Genomic DNA, 22,766 nt, shown 5'->3' on the forward strand with positions numbered 1-22,766 from the left:
GGGGGGGGGGGGGGGAGGGTTAAGGCACTAGCAGGTCTGAACATAAGTTGACCTGGGAGATCGGAAAAATCTCTACCCTTAACCTACCAGGCGCGGCCGGGATTCGAACCCGCGACCTTCCGCATAGGAGGCCGATGTCTTATCCACTCGACAAAATAATGCGCCCGTCAATCATGCTCAACGATTCAGCCCTGGTCAGGCTTTTTACATGGGATGCGAGTATCCTTGGACTGGCGCTAAACTATACATTGTCCCCTGACTGACCAACTGACCGACGAGATCAGCTTTACGTGACCAAGTGGCCTATACAGCTGGAGGTAATATGGTACATGGAAGGACAACACCCAGATCATACAGACAAACAAGCAATTATTATATTGCGATGATGGGTGTTGTGGTTCTGGTTAAGTTGTTGCGGTATTTTATCATTGGGTCGTGTGGCGGTATTCGTTGATGAAGTGAGCTCAAAGATTGGTTTGGATCGTGTTTGCTGTGTTTAGATATCATAACAAGAAATTCCTTCGAGGTAGGAAAAACACCCCCGTTGGTCAAAGGGAAATAACCATTCTCACTGCCACCAACTGAGAAGGTTATTTCCCTTTGACCATTACTATGTCACTCTATAAGTCCTTGTAGAATCTTAATCCACCAATAACTCCCTAACCGTGTGTTTGACTGGTCCCAATTTTTGTAAGGACCGTCTCAGGAATGTATAGAACCTGTTCACCAAGTTTGGTGACGATCGGTCCGTTCATTCTTGAGATCTATATGCGAACACAAACACACAAACACACAAACACACAAACACATCGAGCGAAACCTATACACACCCCTATACCGGGGGTGTAATTATAGTCAGCTTTAGAATGCAAAGGTTCTTATGTGGTGTGCATGAGCATTTACCCGGGAAAGAATGATCTTTAAAACAGCAAAAACACAGTCGTTGACAAAATCCACTTGAAGAAACAGCGCAGCAAACGCAAACTTGAAAGGAGAACGCTTTCCGCATTTCGCGAAGGCGAATTTCCCGTTGTGTTGGATATAATGCCGAGCGTAAAAACTCGCGACTTCCGTAAACCCTGGGAAGTTTATACGGGAAAGATGAAGATGAGGTGGGTGCGTGGGAGGAAGTAGAGATGTTGGAGGTTGAAGAATGTTGCACCAAGTGACACGGCTGAGATAACTTGGTCATGCGTCAGTGAATCTCTGTCAGAGCTGATCACTTCAGTCTACCACCGCGATGGAGAATTACAGTAAGGTCTAGCATCGGGGCTGTGGTACCTGTCGACTGGGCGAAGAACTAGGCAGAGACAGGTTCTCTCTTTGTCCCCCTCTGTTTGTTGACTGCATGTGCCGGACTAAATAACACACGCACGCACGCACGAACGCACGAACGCACGCACGAACGTTCGCTCGCTCACTCACTCACTCACTCACTCACTCACTCACTCACTTACTCACACACACTTACTCACACATACACACACACACACATACACACACATACACTCACACACACACACACTCACACACACACACACACACACCACACACACACACACACTTAACTTCCTCTCCTCATTGATACCCAGTCTTTTTTTTTTTACAAACTCATTCCAACACCTTTTTACATTTAGTCAAGTTTTGACTAAATGTTTTAACATAGTGGGGGAATCGAGACGAGGGTCGTGGTGTGTGTGTGTGTGTGTGTGTGTGTGTGTGTGTGTCTGTCTGTGTGTGTGTGTAGAGCGATTCAGACTAAACTACTGGACCGATCTTTATGAAATTTGACATGAGAGTTCCCCGGACATATTTTTCATTTTTTCGATAAATACCTTTGATGACGTCATATCCGGCTTCTTGTAAAAGTTGAGGCGGCACTGTAAAACCCTCATTTTTCAAGCAAATTGATTGAAATTTTGGCCAAGCAATGTTCGACGAAGGCCGGACTTTGGTATTGCATTTTAGCTTGGTGGCTTAAAAATTAACTAATGACTTTGGTCATTAAAAATCTGAAAATTGTAATTACATTTTTGAGTCACTTGAGAAAAAGTGACTCTATGTAATCGGTCAGTGTTAGTCGGTCCGGCCGGCCGTCCGGCCGGCCGTCCGTAGACACCACCTTAACGTTGGACTTTTCTCGGAAACTATCAAAGCGATCGGGCTCATATTTTGTTTAGTCGTGACCGCCAATGACCTCTACACTTTAACGATGGTTTCGTTGACCTTTGACCTTTTTCAAGGTCACAGGTCAGCGTCAAAGGAAAAATTAGACATTTTATATCTTTGACAAAGTTCATCGGATGTGATTGAAACTTTGTAGGATTATTCTTTACATCAAAGTATTTACATCTGTAGCCTTTTACGAACGTTATCAGAAAAACAAGGGAGATAACTAGCCTTTTCTGTTCGGCAACACACAACTTAACGTTGGGCTTTTCTCGGAAACTATAAAAGTGACCGGGCTCAAATTTTATGTGAACGTGACTCATTGTGTTGTGAATAGCAATTTCTTCCTGTCCATCTGATGCCTCATATAATATTCAGAACTGCGAAAGTGACTCGATCGAGCGTTTGCTCTTCTTGTATTTTTATAAAATGATCCAAATTTACGTTAATCTTATTCTTCATCATTTTCTGATTCCAAAAACATATAAATAGGTTATATTTGGATTAAAAACAAGCTCTGAAAATTAAAAATATAAAAATTAGGATCAAAATTAAATTTTCGAAATCGATTTAAAACATTTTCATCTTATTCCTTGTTGGTTCCTGATTCCAAAAACAAAAAGATATGATATGTTTGGATTAAAACACGCTCAGAAAGTTGAAACGAAGAGAGGTACAGAAAAGCGTGCTATGCAGCACAGCGAAACCACTACCGCGCTAAACAGGCTCGTCAGTTTCACTGTGTTTTGCACGAGCGGCGGACTACGGTCATTGTGTAAAAAAACACCACCCAAACATTGATAACTTTATTTCGAAATATTTGAGTGAGAATCCCTGTTTGTAATGTTGACTGCAGCAGGTTTACCTGTGTCGACGATAGTGAGGGCAGGTGTGGGGTTAGGTGAGGCGACATTGCCTCTGGTCATTCCTGTTTTACTGTGACCACGTAAGCGGCGACGACGATGGAGGTGAGGAGACTGTCAAGCTATCGGTCTGTCAGTCCATCTTTAAACCGCCATTAGTATAATGGGGCTTACTGGATTTGCTCTGTCTGTTTGTTTGTCAGTGGGTCGGTGTTTGTCGGGTAAGACTTGTATCTCTGGGTCAATTAAGCTCAAATTTCGTGAAATTGTTAGGAATACCCATTATAGGGTTAGACAGGGTGTATGCAAAAAAGTACATTCCTAACGGTAGTCAAACGGAAGATATTGGCTTTTATTTAGGAGGGAAGGTGTACAAGGGAGGAGCATGTCGTAAGAGGCGACTAACGGATTCTGTTTCTCCTTTTACTCTTGTTAAGTGTTTCTTGTATAGAATATAGTCAATGTTTGTAAAGATTTTAGTCAAGCAGTATGTAAGAAATGTTAAGTCCTTTGTACTGGAAACTTGCATTCTCCCAGTAAGGTAATATATATTGTACTACGTTGCAAGCCCCTGGAGCAAATTTTTGATTAGTGCTTTTGTGAACAAGAAACAATTGACAAGTGGCTCTATCCCATCTCCCCCCTTTCCCCGTCGCGATATAACCTTCGTGGTTGAAAACGACGTTAAACACCAAATAAAGAAAGAGGAGGGAGGGAGTCGGAAGATGTATTACAGCGTTTTTCCTTTCCGCTCGAAAGAATCGTTCTGTTTCGGTCTTATGTTTTGTGTGTGTGTGTGTGTGTGTGTGTGTGTGTGTGTGTGTGTGTGTGTGTGTGTGTGTGTGTGTGTGTGTGTGTGTGTGTGTGTGTGTTTCAATTGTTCCATTAGTTACAAGTATCTACAGAATATGATTTGGTATTGGGTATCTTCTTTGCAAAGGCGCCATCTTTCTTTCTTTATTTGGTGTTCAACGTCGTTTTCAACCGTTCAAGGTTATATCGCGACGGGGAAGGGGGGGGGGGGGGGGGATGGGATAGAGCCACTTGTTAATTGTTTCTTGTTCACAAAAGCACTAATAAAAAAATTGCTCCAGGGGCTTGCAACGTAGTACAATATATGACCTTACTGGGAAAGGCGCCAACGCCGAAAGCTTCTGGTTTAAAGCCATCCCTGCATGGAAGTTATTTCTACGATGTTGCATGACAACAATTTTAGATTTATACATATATAACAAGTATTGGTTTAAGCGTGTTTTTATTAACTTCTTGTATACATGTTATATACAGTAACAACATTAAGAACAATAACAAGTGTTGACCTTAACGGGGTCGAAAAGCCGCCCCTGGTAATATGGGGTGGGACACGGAGACCAACAGACAGACAGACAGAGGGAGGGAAAAAAATTTGAAATGAATAAATTATGAATTTTTTTTTAAGTAAATAAATAAATTTTAGAAAGATATAATTTAAAAAAAATTGAATTAATAAATTAATAAATAATTTAAAAAAAATTTGACCGAGCTCTTTACACGTGGTGACATGGTAGACAAACAAACACCTGAAACCCGGACAAACAGGCAGAGCAAATCCAGTAAGCACCCTTTACAAGGCGGCTTAATAATCCAACGCATGTTCGCATGCTGTCAGTGATAGAACGAGACCCGAAGGGAAGTAACTCATTACCGCCTCTTTCCAAAGTAAAAGACGTACACTCTTTTGCGTCACTTAACCTTCACAGTACCAATGATATTACTCATGAACGGCCCATCCTTTCTAAAGAATTATTCAACATAAAAAGTATCCTTCCAAACAACCCACGCCATCCAAATAGAAATAAACAAAGTAAAATGCCTTCTTTAATTCAAAAGTGGGTCGTCCACAACCCACCACATATATATAGACTGTGTAGTTCAAATGACGTCACTATTTATTTGCTTATTTACGGAATAATTCTTCAAAAATCGGTCGTTATGAAGGATCTATGGTGTTTGAGATTTACATGAAGTCTCGATCAAAAATCCATGTCCCACCCCATATTACCAAGGGCGGGATTCTTGACCCCGTTAAGGTCAACATTTGTTTTTGTCCGGAGTTCTAATCCAACGCATGCTGTCAGTGATAGAACGAGACTCAAAGGGAAGTAACTCGGAGTTCTGGGTGCGGGAATTCCCGCAAACATATGAGTCTGTCAGTGGGTTTCGTCCCCTGGCTCGGTTTGTAAAATCTTCCGTTTGACTACCGTTAGGAATGTAATTTTTTTGCATACACCCGTCTAACCCTATTCCTAACACGAAATTTGAGCTTAATTGACACCGGCACGGTTGGCCTAGTGGTAAGGCGTCCGCCCCGTGATCGGGAGGTCGTGGGTTCGAACCCCGGCCGGGTCATACCTAAGACTTTAAAATTGGCAATCTAGTGGCTGCTCCGCCTGGCGTCTGGCATTATGGGGTTAGTGCTAGGACTGGTTGGTCCGGTGTCAGAATAATGTGACTGGGTGAGACATGAAGCCTGTGATGCGACTTCTGTCTTGTGTGTGGCGCACGTTATATGTCAAAGCAGCACCGCCCTGATATGGCCCTTCGTGGTCGGCTGGGCGTTAAGCAAACAAACAAACAAACAAAGCTTAATTGACCCAGAGATACAAGTCTTACCCGACAAACACCACCCGCCCGCCCGCCTCAAACAAACAAACAAACAAACAGACAGAGAAAATCCAGTAAGCCCCATTATACTAATGGCGGCTTAATAACGCATCTACATTTTAATCTTCGAACATGGGTACATGTAGTGTTATTGTAATGGGTATTGAAACAGAAAATTTCGAGTGATAGTATGCAGTTTGTTACTTCATCTTGTTCTTTTGAATCTCGTCTAGGCGGTTTTCAAGTACCAAAGTTTGATGAAAACGATTTAACCCTACCAACCTCCAATTCCCCTACCGCCCCCTCCCTATCAACTCCGTTTTTAACTTGTCACATTGTGATTTAAAATTTGCGATATTATAAAAACAAAACAAAACAAACATCGGTCGAAGGTTTTACCAAAGGATACGGAAGGAGTAAAGTACGCGGGAAAAGTCAAATCGGTTCGCACTGAGAGCACTTCCTGTGTGCAAGTGTCTCGTTGTCGCTTCTCTATAGGATGTCCGATCTTCTCACGCACGTGCACAATGTGGTCGTATTGTTTGCTACTTCATATGTTTTGTTTTGAATACACTAGGGGATATGTGGGGTGGATGAGAGAGAAAGAGAGAGAGAGAGAGAGAGAGAGAGAGAGAGAGAGAGAGAGAGACAGAGACAGAGACAGAGAGAGACACACACAGAGACAGAGACAGACACACAGAGAGACAGTCAGAGACAGAGAGCGAGCTTCTACGACTGTCCAACTCCAAGCCAGGAAAAGTGAAGGACGAACTTATCCTGAACAAAGATCTTGTAGGCTACGCTCTTAGCGTAGCATACAAGATCGTTGTCCTGAATAAACCTTCCTGCGGCCTTTGTCTTTTCGTCTGTTTGTCTTTTTCTCTACACGTCGGTCTGTTTGCTACACAGACACAAACACACGCCCGTGAACAGTGTGCTCGCTGTCTGTGTCATGTCAGCTTTGGGCATTTCTTCTACACACGGGGTGTAATTAAAAACCGTTTAAAACGCGGCTGACTTTTCACAGTAGTGTTACCGAAACTCCCCTCTCGCCCAAACGCAAACTCAAACCGTGTAATAACTCCACGCTAAAAGTCTCGAACTTGCGAAATGACTGCACACTGGTAATAATGTTATTGCCCTCCTTCCCCCTATTTTCTCCAGGGGCCTTTGACTTTCACGCAGGCGTCAATCCCCCCAAAGGATTTGAACCCGTTGGGAAGCGAAAGGGTGGAGAGATCCCCCCGTCACCCCCTCTTCCAAACACACACAGACTTTCCTGAAGCTCATTATCCGTTCGCCACAGGTGTTGTGGAGAGAGATGGGACGAGTTAGTTTTCCTCCCGCTTGGGGGTGGAAAGTTTCTGCTTTCGGGAGGAAAAATGGGGCCAGGTCGGCTGAGGGTGGCTGGAGGGAGCAAAAGACGTTGTGGGCTAGAGCTTTCCAGGCTAGTGTTCTGTGGGACGGGTGGGGTTGTGGGAGGGAAGCAGAGACGTTGTATGGGGTAACGTTGTTCTTTTACCTGCCTTGTCTGCTTACCTGACTCGGAGGGAGGGAGGGAGGGAGGGGGGGGGGTTGCGTTACGTATACCTGTTTCGTTTTTGACTCCTGTCCTTGGACTTGGAGAGTTGTGGGTGTTCAAGAGTGGGATAGAGGGTTGTGGTGTGTGTGTGTGTGTGTGCGTGCGTGCGTGAACACACACACACACACATACACACAGGCGCATGCATACACACGCAAGAGAGAGAGAGAGAGAGAGAGAGAGAGAGAGAGAGAGAGAGAGAGGGAGAGAGAGAGAGAGAGAGAGAAATAGGAGAACAAAGCTGACAAACCATACCACACACAGTCTTTCTTTTTCCTCTCCCTCCTAGTAATAAACGTAATTGGATCTTGTAAGTATGTGAGGGGAGAGAGAGAGAGAGAGAGAGAGAGAGAGAGAGAGAGAGAGAGAGAGAGAGAGAGAGAGAGAGAGACACACACACACACGAACACACACACGCGCAGATATACTAGGTTTACCATCTGTCATCATAAAAAGCCGCTAAACCTGTCCTTGTGACTTCACAATGGCTTTGGCACACAACCTTGTCTTGGCACACCACAGCTTTACTACTCTGTACTTCCTCGCCATAACGATCAAGTGAAAGATGCCTTACTTCCAGTGTAGACCATCTTCTGAATAATCCTAAGGCGGGGATGTAGCTCAGTCGGTAGCGCGCTGGATTTGTATCCAGTTGGCCGCTGTCAGCGTGAGTTCGTCCCCACGTTCGGCGAGAGATTTATTTCTCAGAGTCAACTTTGTGTGCAGACTCTTCTCGGTGTCCGAACACCCCCGTGTGTACACGCAAGCACAAGACCAAGTGCGCACGAAAATGATCCTGTAATCCATGTCGGAGTTCGGTGGGTTATAGAAACACGAAAATACACCGGTCTGTACAAAAGGCGGTTGTGTTTCCTCATAAATGATATAGTATGTCTTCTTAGTTCTATTCTAAACAGAAAGCGGCCAACCTACATGTTGACTTTTAGTTATTGCCTAGAATTTTTAAAATTTTATCTCATGTTATAGCACAGACAAATCTGTATTTGTGGTTTACACAATCGTTTAACACGAGAATGAAGGTATCTTTAAATACTGCCATACCTTTGCCAAAGTGCTCAAGTTTCTAGCTAGGCTCGGCTTCATTGAGAAACGATAATGACTATGCGTACGCTGCCATTCCTTCTCTTTGTCTTGACTGACAGCTCAGGTCCCCTATCCGCCATCTACCCGTAAGAGAAGCAGTCGGGTGGAACTAATATATCCACCCTGAGGTCGTCTGGCGTCGGGTGCTGGTTTGTTGTGTTTGGGAAGGAAGATGGTTGTGCATATAGATAAGGAGATTTTGTGTGTGTGAGTATGTGTGTGTGTGTGTGTGTGTGTGTGTGTGTGTGTGTGTGTGTGTGTGTGTGTGTGTGTGTGTGTGTGGTTTCTCTACAGGTGAAAACAAATATTGTTGAAATTCTATAGCTTGCAACCAGTCAAAGTAACACTTGAATTGGAAATGTCAATGTTCGTGTCTTGCTGAATGAAAGATTAGCTAAACCTGATCATTAAAATACAACTGCAAAGAGTAGAGAAGTGGGGGTAGGGGTCGGGAGAAAAGGGAAGTGTGTGGCACTGTTGCAGCAGGGAGGGGGGGGGGGGGAGGAGAGATTCTTTCTTGTGACGTCATTGTAGTCCACGCACTTACCAGAAGTAACACGTATAACGGTATACGTCACATAGTCACTTGTTTACATGTTTTCCAGTTTCGGCCAGCGATCAACCTACCCCTTCCAGGGCACTCTTGACGCAAATTGTTTCTGATGTAACTCAGTTTGGGTTTAACTCAGAGACTTTAGTGTACACACTTCCATCTGTTTGAGCGGAAGATATTTAGGAGTTCCTGTCCGAAAGAAGACGTCAGTAAACACCGTCTTTTGACCGCGGTCACAACCTAATCCCCCTTTCCCAGCCCTCCGTTCTGTCTCTGTCTCCCAGTCTCTCCATACTGACACAGTGAATATGTCGAAATGACGTCGTGCAGCAATGCTGACGATCGAGGTCTCTAAGGGGTGGGGGGGTGTGTGTGTGTGGGGGGGGGGGGGGATGGTGCAAAAACACACACACAAAACAGAGAAACAAACAGGTCACCTGAGGTAAAAGAAACAATGGGTTGACATAGAAAGTGTGTTTATTTTATTCGTTCGTGATTCTTAGACAGCCCTGAAAGTCACACAAATTCTCAACATTTACTGGACAAAGGGCAAACTTAACTAGCCGAACCAACAATTTGTTTCAGCAACTTTACTAGTATTTTGCGAGTAGATGAACATTTCTACTCGCCAGTTACTTGTTTCTACTCACCATGGCGAGTAAAATACTCGCCACTTTCAGGCCTGTTAAATTTGATATGCAACAACAAAGTCGTCAGCTAAAAACTGTTTGTGCTGGCCAAACAAATAGATTTTGAGCTTCTGGTGATTGGTTAGCAGCTGAGTGAGTGTTAGTATCCTTTGAAAATGTGTCACGACTCACACTACTGAAAGCTGTCTTCATCTTCGGCCACATACCGGCACGGTTGACCTAGTGGTAAGACGGTCCGCCCCGTGATCGGGAGGTCGTGGGTTCGAACCCCGGCCGGGTCATACCTAAGACTTTAAAAAAAAAATAGGCAATCTAGTGGCTGCTCCGCCTGGCGTCTGGCATTAGGGGGTTAGTGCTAGGACTGGTTGGTCCGGTGTCAGAATAATGTGACTGGATGAGACACGAAGCCTGTGCTGCGACTTCTGTCTTGTGTGTGGCGCACGTTATATGTCAAAGCAGCACCGCCCTGATATGGCCCTTCGTGGTCGGCTGGGCGTTAAGCAAACAAACAAACAAAAAATCTTCGGCCACATTTTTATTTGTTACGCTGCGAAAAAAGTTAAACGACGCGGGATGTTCTCTTGCTGATGCAATCCTCCACTCCCAGACAGAATAATAAACTCACACCAATACACGCCCATTTATAAATCATAAAAATGTTCTCAAATTAATATCTTGATTTTGCCCACCATCGTGTTTATTTCTTTTATTATGTTTCCCCTTGAATTCGTTAATTATAAGCTTTATGCTTGAGTTGGGATCCCTATTGTATGTCACGATATTAAAATTGAATAAACATTTTGTTTAAACCAAAACACACCCACCTTTTTCTAACAGCAAACAGCTGAGCGATGAGGCCTACCTCGTGCTCCATTCATTGAAGGCTTGCCATCATTTATTGCTTTGAATGGATGTAAACCACGGCCACACATTTCTAACAGTAACACACTCTTCAGGCGTCGGGGATGTCCCTTTCGACTTCAGAGGAGCTGCTGCCACTCCAACCCCAAAACAGAGAAAAACACTGCCACTGTAATCGTGAATGTGTATTGCTTATCATTTTTAGAACATCGAAAGCGGCGTATGGCTGCCTAAATGGCGGGGTAAAAACGGTCATACACGTAAAATCCCACTCGTGCAAAAACACGAGTGTACGTGGGAGTTTCAGCCCACGAACGCAGAAGAAGAAGAAGAAAGAACGTGTTCATAAGCAGTCTGTTTGTTATCGTTCGATATGTTGTTTTTGTCAAACGATTGTATATATTAAAATGAATAAAACACGCTTAACCCACCACTGCCACACTTTCCAAGCGATAACTAACAGCTTATTGAGGGGGAGTGTCTCTTTAAATAATTGTTTTAGCTGTCGGAAGGGGAGGGGAAACACTGCCACCTGTGATCCGTATCTGGATTTTTTGTCATGGGAGAAGTGGAGCGAAAAATCTCACCCGTCGCATACTGTGACCATCTGTGACACCAGGGAATGCCTTCTGCATTCACAATATGGTTCTTGCCACATTTCTCTGATGGCAGTGAAGTCAAGATTGATAAAATGACAGAATGCTAAGGATGCATGGTTGAGTATGAGAATTGTGAAGCTTTGTCCTTAGATCGCAGTTTTAGTTGTATTTTTCTTCTTCATCTTCAATTCGATAATCAAAGTATACAATAAGTATTTGATGGTTGGCTGGGGCGGAGAACCTAGAACTAGTCTGGCAGCAACATGCATTTAGTTTATGATCTTGTAGTTGCACCGGCTTTGGCTGGGAGACCTAAGATTGAACACACATGATTACAAATTGAATTTGTGATCTAACAGTCGCAATGGCCGGGGCTGGTTGACTTTCCACTGAACAAACAGGATTACACGTTGGATTCATTGTCCAGAAGTCGCCGTGATTCACTCGTGAAATATGAAACTTACCCAACAGGAACAGTAGCACACATTGGATTTACTGTGTTGTGATAGTCGCAGCAGCTCAGTCCTGCGACCGAAAATCAACCAAACAGTAGAATATAAATTAAATTTTAAGATCTGGTAGATGCCGGCCGAGAACATAAAACTAATCAGACAGGAGCGAGGCATTCATGAATTCATGGGACGGGTGTCTGCATTACCTGCATTGACTAACGGCGGAGGGACATAAACATGACCAACCTGGAACAGAAGCACAAATTGACTTTACGATCTCGTAGTCGCAGCAGCTGAGTCTTGGGACACAAAAACCAACCAAACAGAGCGACACATCGGGATTTATGATCTACCAGTAATCGTAGTGGTTAGGCGGAGAAACATAAAACTAACCTAACAGGAGCAGGGCAGTCATGAATTTATGGGAGGAGGGTTGCAGTGGTTAGGCGGAGAAACATAAAACTAACCTAACAGGAGCAGGGCAGTCATGAATTTATGGGAGGAGGGTTGCAGTGGCTAGGCGTAGAAACATAAAACTAACCTAACAGGAGCAGGGCAGTCATGAATTTATGGGAGGAGGGTTGCAGTGGCTAGAGCCAAGGTGCTTTGAATTCCTCGCCGCCCGCCGCCACCTTGACCCCTGGAAGAGGTAGTGACCACTGCACCCACCTGTGATTTACTGTCCTCTGTCGTCACGCTACTGGTCAGTGTAAAGGTGTGTTCACATGGGGTGTGTGTGTGTGTGTGTGTGTACAAAAAAGATCGGTTCATACTCAGTTGAAAATCATCCATGTGAACATGGTTCATACTCAGTTGAAAATCATCCAAATGAAATGTGTTTTTATTGTGTTTTTTAATTTTCCATGTACCCTCACGGGGTTTTATCGGAATAAAACTTGACTTGACTTGACTTGACTTGTTTATGGGGGGAGGGGGAGGGGGCGTAAAGAAGGGGAGGGGTATGGCTAATGGGGGTAGGTGAGGGAGCGGACAGCAATTCGTTTTCCTCCCTGTCTTATCGCCAGTTACGGCGACCTCAGACCGACGCGTGGGTGTTGATAGTGGCATAATTAATTTACCGTGGAGGATTTAGTGACTTGCCTCGTTTAGGTGCTCTTGATACGGTTAAGTGTGTTTCTTGCTATACTAGTGTGTGTGTGTCTTATTGGCTTTTTGCATCAGTTTTACTGTTTTGTTTATGTGTTGTTTGTGCTTTTCCTGTTTTGTTTGTTTGTCTTTGTTGTTTTGGACATGAAATATTTACTATTGAACATTCAGAAATGAGCTCGTTGGGCACCTTTGATTGTGTGATAAGATGCGTTGTCAGTAGTTCCGTGTTGTGTTTATGCTATGTTGGCCTTTTCAAGCTTTTGTGCACCTCCCGCGGGTTAGGGGGGAAAAATTTACCCGATGCTTCCCAGCATGTCGTAAGAGGCGACTAACGGATTCTGTTTCTCCTTTTACCCTTGTTAAGTGTTTCTTGTATAGAATATAGTCAATTTTTGTACAGATTTTAGTCAAGCAGTATGTAAGAAATGTTAAGTCCTTTGTACTGGAAACTTGCATTCTCCCAGTAAGGTAATATATTGTACTACGTTGCAAGCCCCTGGAGCAATATTTTTATTAGTGCTTTTGTGAACAAGAAACAATTAACAAGTGGCACTATCGCATCTCCCCCCCTTTCCCCGTCGCGATATAACCTTCGTGGTTGAAAACGACGTTAAACACCAAATAAAGTTAAAGTAAAGCTTTTGTGCTGCAGGGAGAATAAAAGAGTTTAGTTTTGAGAGGCCTATGAAGTAGGGAGGAACATTGTTGGTTGGCTTTGTTCTTTCTGCTTCGGTCTGCATGTCGGTCTCTCCCCAGCCCCTATGCACACAGAGGAAGAGGTAGATTTGCAAACACATTGTTTACTATTGACGTTGAACGGAAAGGTCGAATCTCTCTGTTGTGTCCGTGTGTTATACTGACATGCAGCTATCGGTAGGACGTCAGCCGGCTTTGTTTATCTCACACAAACTTAATACTGACTATTCATCTCTCCTCCAAAGTGCTGCTGATCGAACTTTGGAACATGTATTCACCCCTTGGATTCTAATTTGTGATGAGAAATGGTATTTTGATTTTGAAATTAGCTTCAACGCGAAATATTTATTTTCTTATTCAAGGGACGAAACCGCTCGCTGTGTTTTCGAATAAATCAAATTTGGAGTAAAATCGATCGAATTACATCACATATCTGCTTCTGTTGCAAGATCTTGACATGCTGTTCTCCCTCAAGATAATTGTACCGCTTGAAATTGGCGGAGAAACATTCAGTCTGAAGTTAATTTTGGCTGACGCCTGGCTGACGTCCTCGACCTCTCGATAGCTGCATGTGTTATACTTTCTAGCCCACTTTCCCCCTTTCCCCCTCCTCCCACCTTCTCAATGTATTTTGTCTGACCGAATACCAGAGCAACGGCTGAAATATTTCAGGGTGAAAACCGCTACTGAGACTAATATTGGGTGCACAGCTTCAACCTTCAGGTTTCCTCCCATCCCTTCTCACGCACACTTCCCTACGGGGAACGAAGGAACGAAAGTCGGCCATTTTTAATAAGGCCACAAAAAAAAAGGTCTGTTTACGGTAACATAGGCCAAAAAAATAGGGTCGGTAGGTCGGGATTTTTTTTTCCTTTTTTTTCTCTCCAAAAAACCATATTTTTACGTTATTTTGCTTTTTCTTTTTTTCCCCAAATGCCAAAACAAAGTCTAGGGTCGCGCGAAAAAAATAGGGTCGGTCGGGTTACCGTAAACAGACCAATTTTTTTTTTGCCTAACATCTTCCCGGTAAATCGCCTGGAGGTAAAACCGGGTGAGACTGATGGGAGGGCTTGGGATTTCTATTCAACGCAGATCAGGGTGCCGTGAGCGAATTGCACTGACGGGGTAGAAGAGATACCCGAGACGGAAACATCTACCCGTAATTATTTTTACACACTATCCTTTTTTGGAATGCTGCTTACGACTACCCTGCGTGGTATGTTGTTGTGGTTGGAACAGCTGGACCAAGACAAGAAACTGGAAAGCTCAATTCTTTTTCAATTGCTGAATTGTAAATTTAAACAGCAAACTGTCTGTGGGTGAGATTTTGCTTGTTTGTTTGCTTAACGCCCAGCCGACCACGAAGGGCCATATCAGGGCGGTGCTGCTTTGACATATAACGTGCGCCACACACAAGACAAAAGTCTCAGCACAGGCTTCATGTCTCACCCAGTCACATTATTCTGACACCGGACCAACCAGTCCTAGCACTAACCCCATAATGCCAGACGCCAGGCGGAGCAGCCACTAGATTGCCAATTTTAAAGTCTTAGGTATGACCCGGCCGGGGTTCGAACCCACGACCTCCCGATCACGGGGCGGACGCCTTACCACTTGGCCAACCGTGCCGGTTGTGGGCGAGATGAACACATTATAAAAACAAAAGAATTATGTAATCACCAATACAAGGACAGCATATACACAGTAATGTCAATTTTTTTCGTCTGTTAAGGCTTTTTCAGGACTCACAAATAAACAAATACATAGAAACACAAAAAGCAAAATCAGCACGGAAGACGAAAAAAAGATGGAGGGAAAATAAAGGGAAGGAACAGAAATGTTAATTGCGATGTCTCAAAAACTACCAGTTACCACGATCTACAAACTACTACGTAAGGAGAATGATTAGTGTATGTTCCATATCATTCCTTATCCCTGGACTTTCTTTTTGCAGCCGGTCTCCACAACGGCTTTTGTTTGAGACGAGGAGAACGAGAGGGGGAGAGCTGGGTGGTCCTGTGTCAACTCCAATGGAGCGTGGCATTAACCGACACTTTTCTTTGTCGTTAAGGATCGATGGGCTTTCCTCACTGCTGCGAACTTTTTTCTGTAGCTCTAACTTTTTCTTCAGTGTTCTGAGCTTGCTATTTTGCGGTGATGATGGTTTGGCGTTCGGCGTAGATCATTGTGATTTATCCCCCTTTATCTCCCTTGCTGCTGGGTTGTTTCTTTTGGGTAGTGAGGATGCCTGTTGGATGATTTGGATGCATTCGTTACGATTTTGTGTTTACATTTAGGCTTTGAACGTGTTTTTTTTATGTGGTGGAGCTTTTTGCATTTCATGGAAAGAAATGTGTGTGTAAATACTAAATGTTGGTTTTGAGAAGTTTTTTTTATACTTCATTCAAAGAATTTTGTTGTGTGTTTGAGACATTCGAAACCAATATTAATTTATTAGTTTGACATTAAATGACGGGTTTTTGGGGGGAAGAGGGGTGGGTGTTGAAAGGCGTCAAAAGAAAGAGGGTAGCCTTGGTTTTGTTGTTGATTTCTTTCGTTCTTTTTTTCTTGTTTTTTAAGATATTAAAAAAATCGCTTCCGAGACATTAGTTCTGTACCGGCTTACGACATGTAGTTCTACACCGTTTTCTGACCTCCGAGTCTCATTTTAACGCTGCAGTCAATTGCCTTTACCAGAACACAAGTCGTACCGATCAGAGATAGGACGCTGTTAGAAACTTAACTCTCGAGCTAAGACAGCCGCAATTCTTCAACTATTTTAGGAAGAAACCGTCCGCTTTGTGTGTGCACAGATTGAGAGAAATGCACCAACGCGGGTCTAATAGCAGGGCAAACAAATACATTGCCTTCCAATACGCCCCTCGTCGGGTACATTTGCGGGATTTATCGAGGAACTTGGTACTACTACAATCAAAGATATTTTGGTACGAGGAAGAAATCTGAGTTTAGCTTTGAGTTTGAGGCGGATTTATCTCCGTTATTTTCGTTTTCTTCTTCCAACTTTCTTCCTTCTTTGTTTAAATTGTTCTAAATATTTTTTTATTATTAATTTCTTGTTGTTTTATTGAGGGTTTGCCGAGGGCATTCAGAAGACATTTACAGTTCATTCCGTGTAGTGAGATGGATCTGGATGATATCATGGGACTGTAAAAAGGAAGCAGAGATGAGATATATTCCTCCTTTTTACCTCTTTCTGGTGCTACGTTTTGGTATGCACAGTTTGACAAGTCTACTCCAATGTGAAGCAGTCGACACCACCATGATAATGTGTGCACCATTACCAGTCTCCTCTTCATTCGGGATTACTTACTTACTTACTTTTGCCTTTGACCCCGTCCGGGGCATAGGCCGCTAACAAGAGCTCCACAGTTGTCTCCAGGTGTAGCCGATGTGTTTCACCAGGGAATAACAAAAATGTAAATCTTGACGCGCCCACCCCCCCCCCCCCCCCCCCACCCCCGGGGCCCTTGATGATTGCTGTATCAATTTCTGAAATGAAATGCAAAGGGGACTGTGAACATATATTTTGTGACACAAGACGCCGCACTCGTTGCCCTCATTGTCTCAGCAGGAGTTTGGTTTTGGGTTTTATCTACTAATTCATTCATGTACTAGCCTATTGTGGGTAGGTCAAGGTTGTAGATTTCCTGATATGAAACTTGTCCACGTGGATTGCTTCAGTTATGTAAGAGTTTCTTTTGTGTCACGCGAGTTTTATAACAGTAACGATGTCGTCGCTGCTCGGTTTGCTTCCTTTTGCAGTGAAAGTAGCTTGATGTCTGATCGAAACCGAGGACGTGTTTGAGTTCGTTCCTACGAGATGTCAGCGGCTTAAAAAAAGTGGTTTTGTTTTTGTCGTTTTGCCCCCCCCCCTCCCCCACCACCCCCGCCCAGTCTCTCTTTGTGTGACGGTTATATGTGTTTGTTTGTTATTTTATAATTAGTAACATTCGGGTTTGCGCAGAAAAGACTCAAGACTATTAAAACAGTTTCGTTTTGATTGTGACGCACACTGCAGCGCGATTTGATTTCTCTGGGGTGAGAAGATCTTCAGATTAAGCTCAAATTTGACTAAATATGTGTCTCTTACCAAATAATTAGGTGTATTCTGAAGAAGAAAAACCTTTGAAGTTATAGAGCAGCAGGACCCTCTCCTCCCTCCTCCTCCCCTCCCCCCCCCCCCCCTCAACTCACCTGGCCCCGACAGGTATCATTTTAAACAGAAAGTGACAGAAAAGAAGGAAACCGTTGAGGTGGTAACGACATATTCCATTTGTTGTGAACGTGCAGTACCAGGGGAAAGGGAAGCGAGGGAAATGGAATCCAAACAAGCATAATGTTCTATGTCACACAACTGCCCAGCAGGGCCTCCGCTGATTGTTACGTGGGTAGACACGCCTTCTATTTCAGCGAGGGATTGTAATCTTTAGAGATTTGATGTGTGTCGAGACATTTAGGTTCCAGTTTCATTTGTTTCAACACTTCGTTTTACTTTGAAAGACAGTAGTGTGTGGTGAAACTTGATGTGTTATTAATGTTCCTGTTTCATTTGTTTTACTACTTCGTTTTACTTTGAAAGACAGTAGTGTGTGGTGAAACTTGATGTGTTATTATTAATTAAGGTTCCTGTTTCATTTGTTTCACTAGCCCGTTTAACTTTGAAAGACAGTAGTGTCTGGTGAAACTTGATGTGTTATTAATGTTCCTGTTTCATTTGTTTTACTAGCCCGTTTAACTTTGAAAGACAGCAGTGTCTGGTGAAACTTGATGTGTTATAAAGGTTCCAGTTTCATTTGTTTCACTACTTTGTTGAACTTTGAAAGACAGCAGTGTCTGGTGAAACTTGATGTGTTATAAAGGTTCCAGTTTCATTTGTTTCACTACTTCGTTGAACTTTGAAAGACAGCAGTGTCTGGTGAAACTTGATGTGATCTTTGGTGTCTGAAACTGTGTGTGTCTAAACATTAAGTTCTCTATAGTCATTTCAGTTATACCTCTATTGTGGTGTTGGGCGTATATTTGCTTCGAGAAATGTAAGTGTTGTTGGAAATGTTGTCTTATTGACTTTTGAGTTACATGACAAAAACAACTCTCGGTTTATTCGTGTCAAAAAAACACTTTTTAGTTTGTTTATTTTAGATGTTGCTGTTTTTTTTCGAAAACCTAATTATTCAGTGGATTGTGTTTTTTTGTGATTGTATGTGACGGAACTTGCAGGTTACGTCTTCATTTCTTTTTCCAGCTCTCATGGTACATAGTTGATATAACTTTGGAAAGTTAAGTTGCTGTGTCAGAAGTTAAGGTATTTGCCCGTAATATATGCTGTTGGCATGGCCACGAGAGATTTGATTGGATACGGTGACTGTGTGTGTTCTTAACAATATTGTATCGATATTAATTATTATTGAATGCAGGAGAGTCGACATTGAAACAGGTAACGGAAAAAAGGGGGTTTATGTTCATATAAACGAAACGCCCGCAGTAGCAGACCGTTAAACAATGAAGATTAACTAATGCTCAAAGTGACCCAGATAATGGGATCCCGCAGTGGGGCACTGCGGTTATGAAATTAAAGGCCCCTCCTGTTTTTGGAACCGCAGGAGCTTTCTAGTTTGCTGTTAGGTAGATTTTTGGTTCCTCTTTCCTGTCATGCTCTCTTTTTCTTCATGAATTCTTTTCTTTTTTCTGCCTTCTTGCTCATTCACCTGTATTTTTTCCAAAAATCTCTTCTCTTGCCGCTTGTCTCGCGATTCATGTATAGTTTAATCTGTTTGTGTTCTGATGTAAGTCCAGCAGTAGATAGGTTAAGCCTATTTTAACATACTGGAAACTGGTAATCTTCCAGTAGGTATTAATTTAGTTTTACTAAAGCCTGCTGGGACACAAGTAATGGGTTAGTGCATTTGTAAACAGGAATCGCTTGACAAGTGGCCCCCTTCATCCCCCCCCTTCCTCGTCCTGATATGGCTCTGCGTAGTCGGCTGGACGTTAAGCAACAAATAAACAAACAAACAAACAGATAATGGGAGACGAACGAAGCTGAAACAAAAGTGGGCCTTACCAGTGTGATTTGTTGACCCAGAGAAGCAGCAGTAGCGACGGAGGGGCGTAGAGTGCTGAATGGATTGAGGTGTAATAAATCACCCATAGCTCTACCCTCTGGGACCCGAGGGTTTGTGATACACGTCTTGGTCGTTTTGCACCCCTTTTCATTGTGATAACGATAGTTTTATGATGATGGGAACCAGGTGAAGCACACACACGGACTCATGCGGTACGCACGCATGCATGCACGCCTGCACGCACGCAAACACACACGCACGCACGCAAACACACACACTCAAACACGCACGCAAGCACGTACACACGCACACACACACGCACACACGCACACACACACAGACACACACACACACAGACACACAGACACACACACACACACACACACACACACTCGCGGACCGACCCCTCCCCGTCGCAGTCCCTGACACCCAATTCTTGACTTTAAACGTCTTCATATTTATTTGCTAGTCATAAACTTTTACTATAATCACGTGTACACTCCAGACAACCTAAGTCATACAGTGTACCCACAGATATCTCTGTGAGTGTACCACGCAAACCAAAACTGAAAAGGTAGGGTACCTTTCCTGACCGCTTATTAACATGTATTCGAACGCGGACTCGCACCCATGGCCGAAAAGGTTGGGCCATGACAGTTTTTGTAATGAATTGGACCCCCTGGGATAGGACTGATAGCCCCCGATAACCTCCACTGACCAGTTGCTTCCCTTCCCTGCCCCTGACCCTAAGGCCTGCACTCTCTAAACCTGCGAAATCTCTCCGGTTGTCTCCCTTGAGGCTTGGTTTGCGCCCCTTTTCAATTAAGAAGGACGATGCGATATTGGTGGGGGATAACAGGTGGCCAGCCCGATGAAGCGTGACCGCTGGTCGCGTGTTTCAGTTTGGATGGAGCAGGGAGGTGGGCCTTCTGATTGGAACATTTGAAATGAGCGTTGAAATGTAGACCGAGGGTTGCAGTGTGTTTAGATTAGAGTAGAGGCTGTCAGAACGGAATATCTGAACTGAACGTTGAAATGTAAACTGCAGTGTGTATAGGCGGAATAGCTTCTTCATTTGAAAAACTGAAATTGTTGAACTGTACACGGATGTGTACCAATGTAACCGAGGGTTGCACCGTGTAGAGGCCGTCGGAATGGAATATCTGAACTGAACGTTGAAATGTAAACCGTGGGTTGCAGTGTGTTAAGGCGGAATAACTTCTTCATTTGAAACATTGAACTGTGAACGGAGGGTTGCGTCAGCGGTGTGTACGGATGATGTGTACCAAGCCCAAACTGTACACATGTTGCGTCGGTGGCGCGTGGCTTTCCCGTGTGTTGTGATAGGGTTTTTTGTTTTGGAGCCTTGTTTAGCGACCTTGTGGTGTTCATTCGCTGTTACCAACGTCCCTTGTGACATTTGGATGTGGATTAAATTCGCTGCTGATGTAGGCATCCTTCTGATCAACCATTGATTAGCGAACGAGAAGAAGAAAAAGATTCAGTTTTGCGTTGTACTGTCGGCAAATAGACATGCGACTTCTTGTATGATATATATTCGGGAGTACATTTGTTTGTGATTAAGCAATGCTGTAAGAAACTGAACGAATTATGGTGCAGACTTTCAATACCGAGGACGATGAAGACCTTAGCTGTATCCCTGAGAACAGAACGGTATCAGGTTTGTTGTCGCCTTGCTCGTTCTTCTTCAGCATGGCTGTTTTACGCTGTGTGTACCAAGTGATGGTGTAATGATGTCCGTACAAAGTGTTAAAAAAAGAGTAAAACACTAGCTACAGATTCCCTTGCCGTGGTTGTTGCAGGACATAGGAAGGCCAAAGCGATGTTTTGATAACGTTAAAAAAAGAGTAACACGCTAGCTGATGATTCCCTTGTCGTGATTGTGGGAAGGCCAAAGCGATGTTTTGATAACGTTAAACAATAGCTGATGATTCCCTTGTCGTGTGTGTTGCAAGTTGTAGGAGGGCTATGGCGATTATGTTTTGTTAAGGTTTATCAAAACAAAAAACCCAACAATTAACGGCTTTTTTTAGTAGGGGTTGTGTCAAAATGTAGATGAGCCATGGCGGCGATGTTTTGATGACATTTGTGACCCTCCACCACAAAAAGAGTCGCATGTCACCTCGCGCGGTTCTGCGTTAGGCTAAATATAAGTCCGGGGAGTGTCTGGTAACAGTGTGAGGGTCACCTTAGTCACAGGCTTATAACTCAAACCGTTTTCGCTCTTTTCTAAAACGTTTTTCACCACTGGATAGAGCATAAAAAAACGCTTTAGGAAAATGTAAAAATATGAAAATCATGCAATGGTGACATGCGACTCATTTCGTGGTGGAGGGTCACATTTGTCAAGGGAGTTAAACAATTAATAAGTGCTCTTTCGTCGTGGTTGTTGCAGGATGTCAAGTCAAGTCAAGTCAAATTTTTATTTCTAGAAAAAAAAAATAATACAAAAATACAAAAAATACAAGAACAATAAAGAGAGGAATGCAGGTTGTTCCATCAATATATACACATAAACTAGTTCCGTTGAAAAAAATAAAATATAAAATAACTTGTTTTACAATGTGGAAATCAAATCTCCAAAATAATCGTTCTCGTTCATTCCTACGTAACATTACGTGGGAATAAAGAACCCTACCATCAGCTGTCTAAATCATTATTTTTATTTTTTCGGACGGCCATGGCGATGGTATTTTGATGACGTTTGTTAATTGAATAATTGAAACACTAGCTAATGATTCCCGTGTCGTGGTTGTAGGACGGCCATGGCGATGGTATTTTGATGACGATTGTTAATTGAATAATTAAAACACTAGCTAACGATTCCGTTGTCGTGGTTGTTGCAGGATGTAGGAGGGCCATGGCGGTGAAGTCCAACAACAAGGAGAACCAGGGGTTCAAACTCCTGCAGGAAGACAGCCTGGATGACCGCCCCTGTGCCGCCGTCAAGAAGTTCGTCGCCTCCGTCCTTGACAAGAAAGATCTCAAGGACCAAGATGTTGCCGCCAGCTTTCGAAACGTGAGTTGGCTTTTGTGTGTGTGGGGATAGGGGGAGCGTGTTGAACTTGATGGGGATGGGGGGGGGGTCTGTGTGTTTGTAAGTATGTGTGTGTGTGGTGTTGATTGTTTTGCTGTTGTGTTTGGCAGTTTGTATACCATCATATCCTCCTCCTCCTCCTGATTATCATCATAATTATTGTCATTATCATCATCACCATCGTCATTGTCATTATCATCATCGTCATTGTCATTATCATCATCATCATCATCATCATCATCATCAACATCATCACTGTCGTCAGCTGTTTGTTTTGGATGGAATGTTGTGATTGTTGGTGGTTATTGTTCAACACTTTAGGCAGATAACGGAAACAAGTAAG

General features: G+C 43.4%; 1 protein-coding gene across 1 annotated transcript in view; it reads left to right on the plus strand.

Moving 5' to 3' along the window:
* The window catches only part of LOC138947039 (hornerin-like), a 112,630-nt gene that overhangs the window by 20,454 nt on the left and 69,410 nt on the right, over window positions 1-22,766 (plus strand). The window contains exon 2 of the mRNA XM_070318465.1: window positions 22,233-22,405. Within this exon, the coding sequence (XP_070174566.1) occupies window positions 22,247-22,405 (159 nt within the window). The 5' untranslated portion in view covers window positions 22,233-22,246. The remainder of the gene's footprint in view (window positions 1-22,232; window positions 22,406-22,766) is intronic.

The sequence above is a fragment of the Littorina saxatilis genome, linkage group LG14 (genome assembly GCF_037325665.1).
Source record: "Littorina saxatilis isolate snail1 linkage group LG14, US_GU_Lsax_2.0, whole genome shotgun sequence".
NCBI lineage: Eukaryota > Metazoa > Mollusca > Gastropoda > Littorinimorpha > Littorinidae > Littorina > Littorina saxatilis.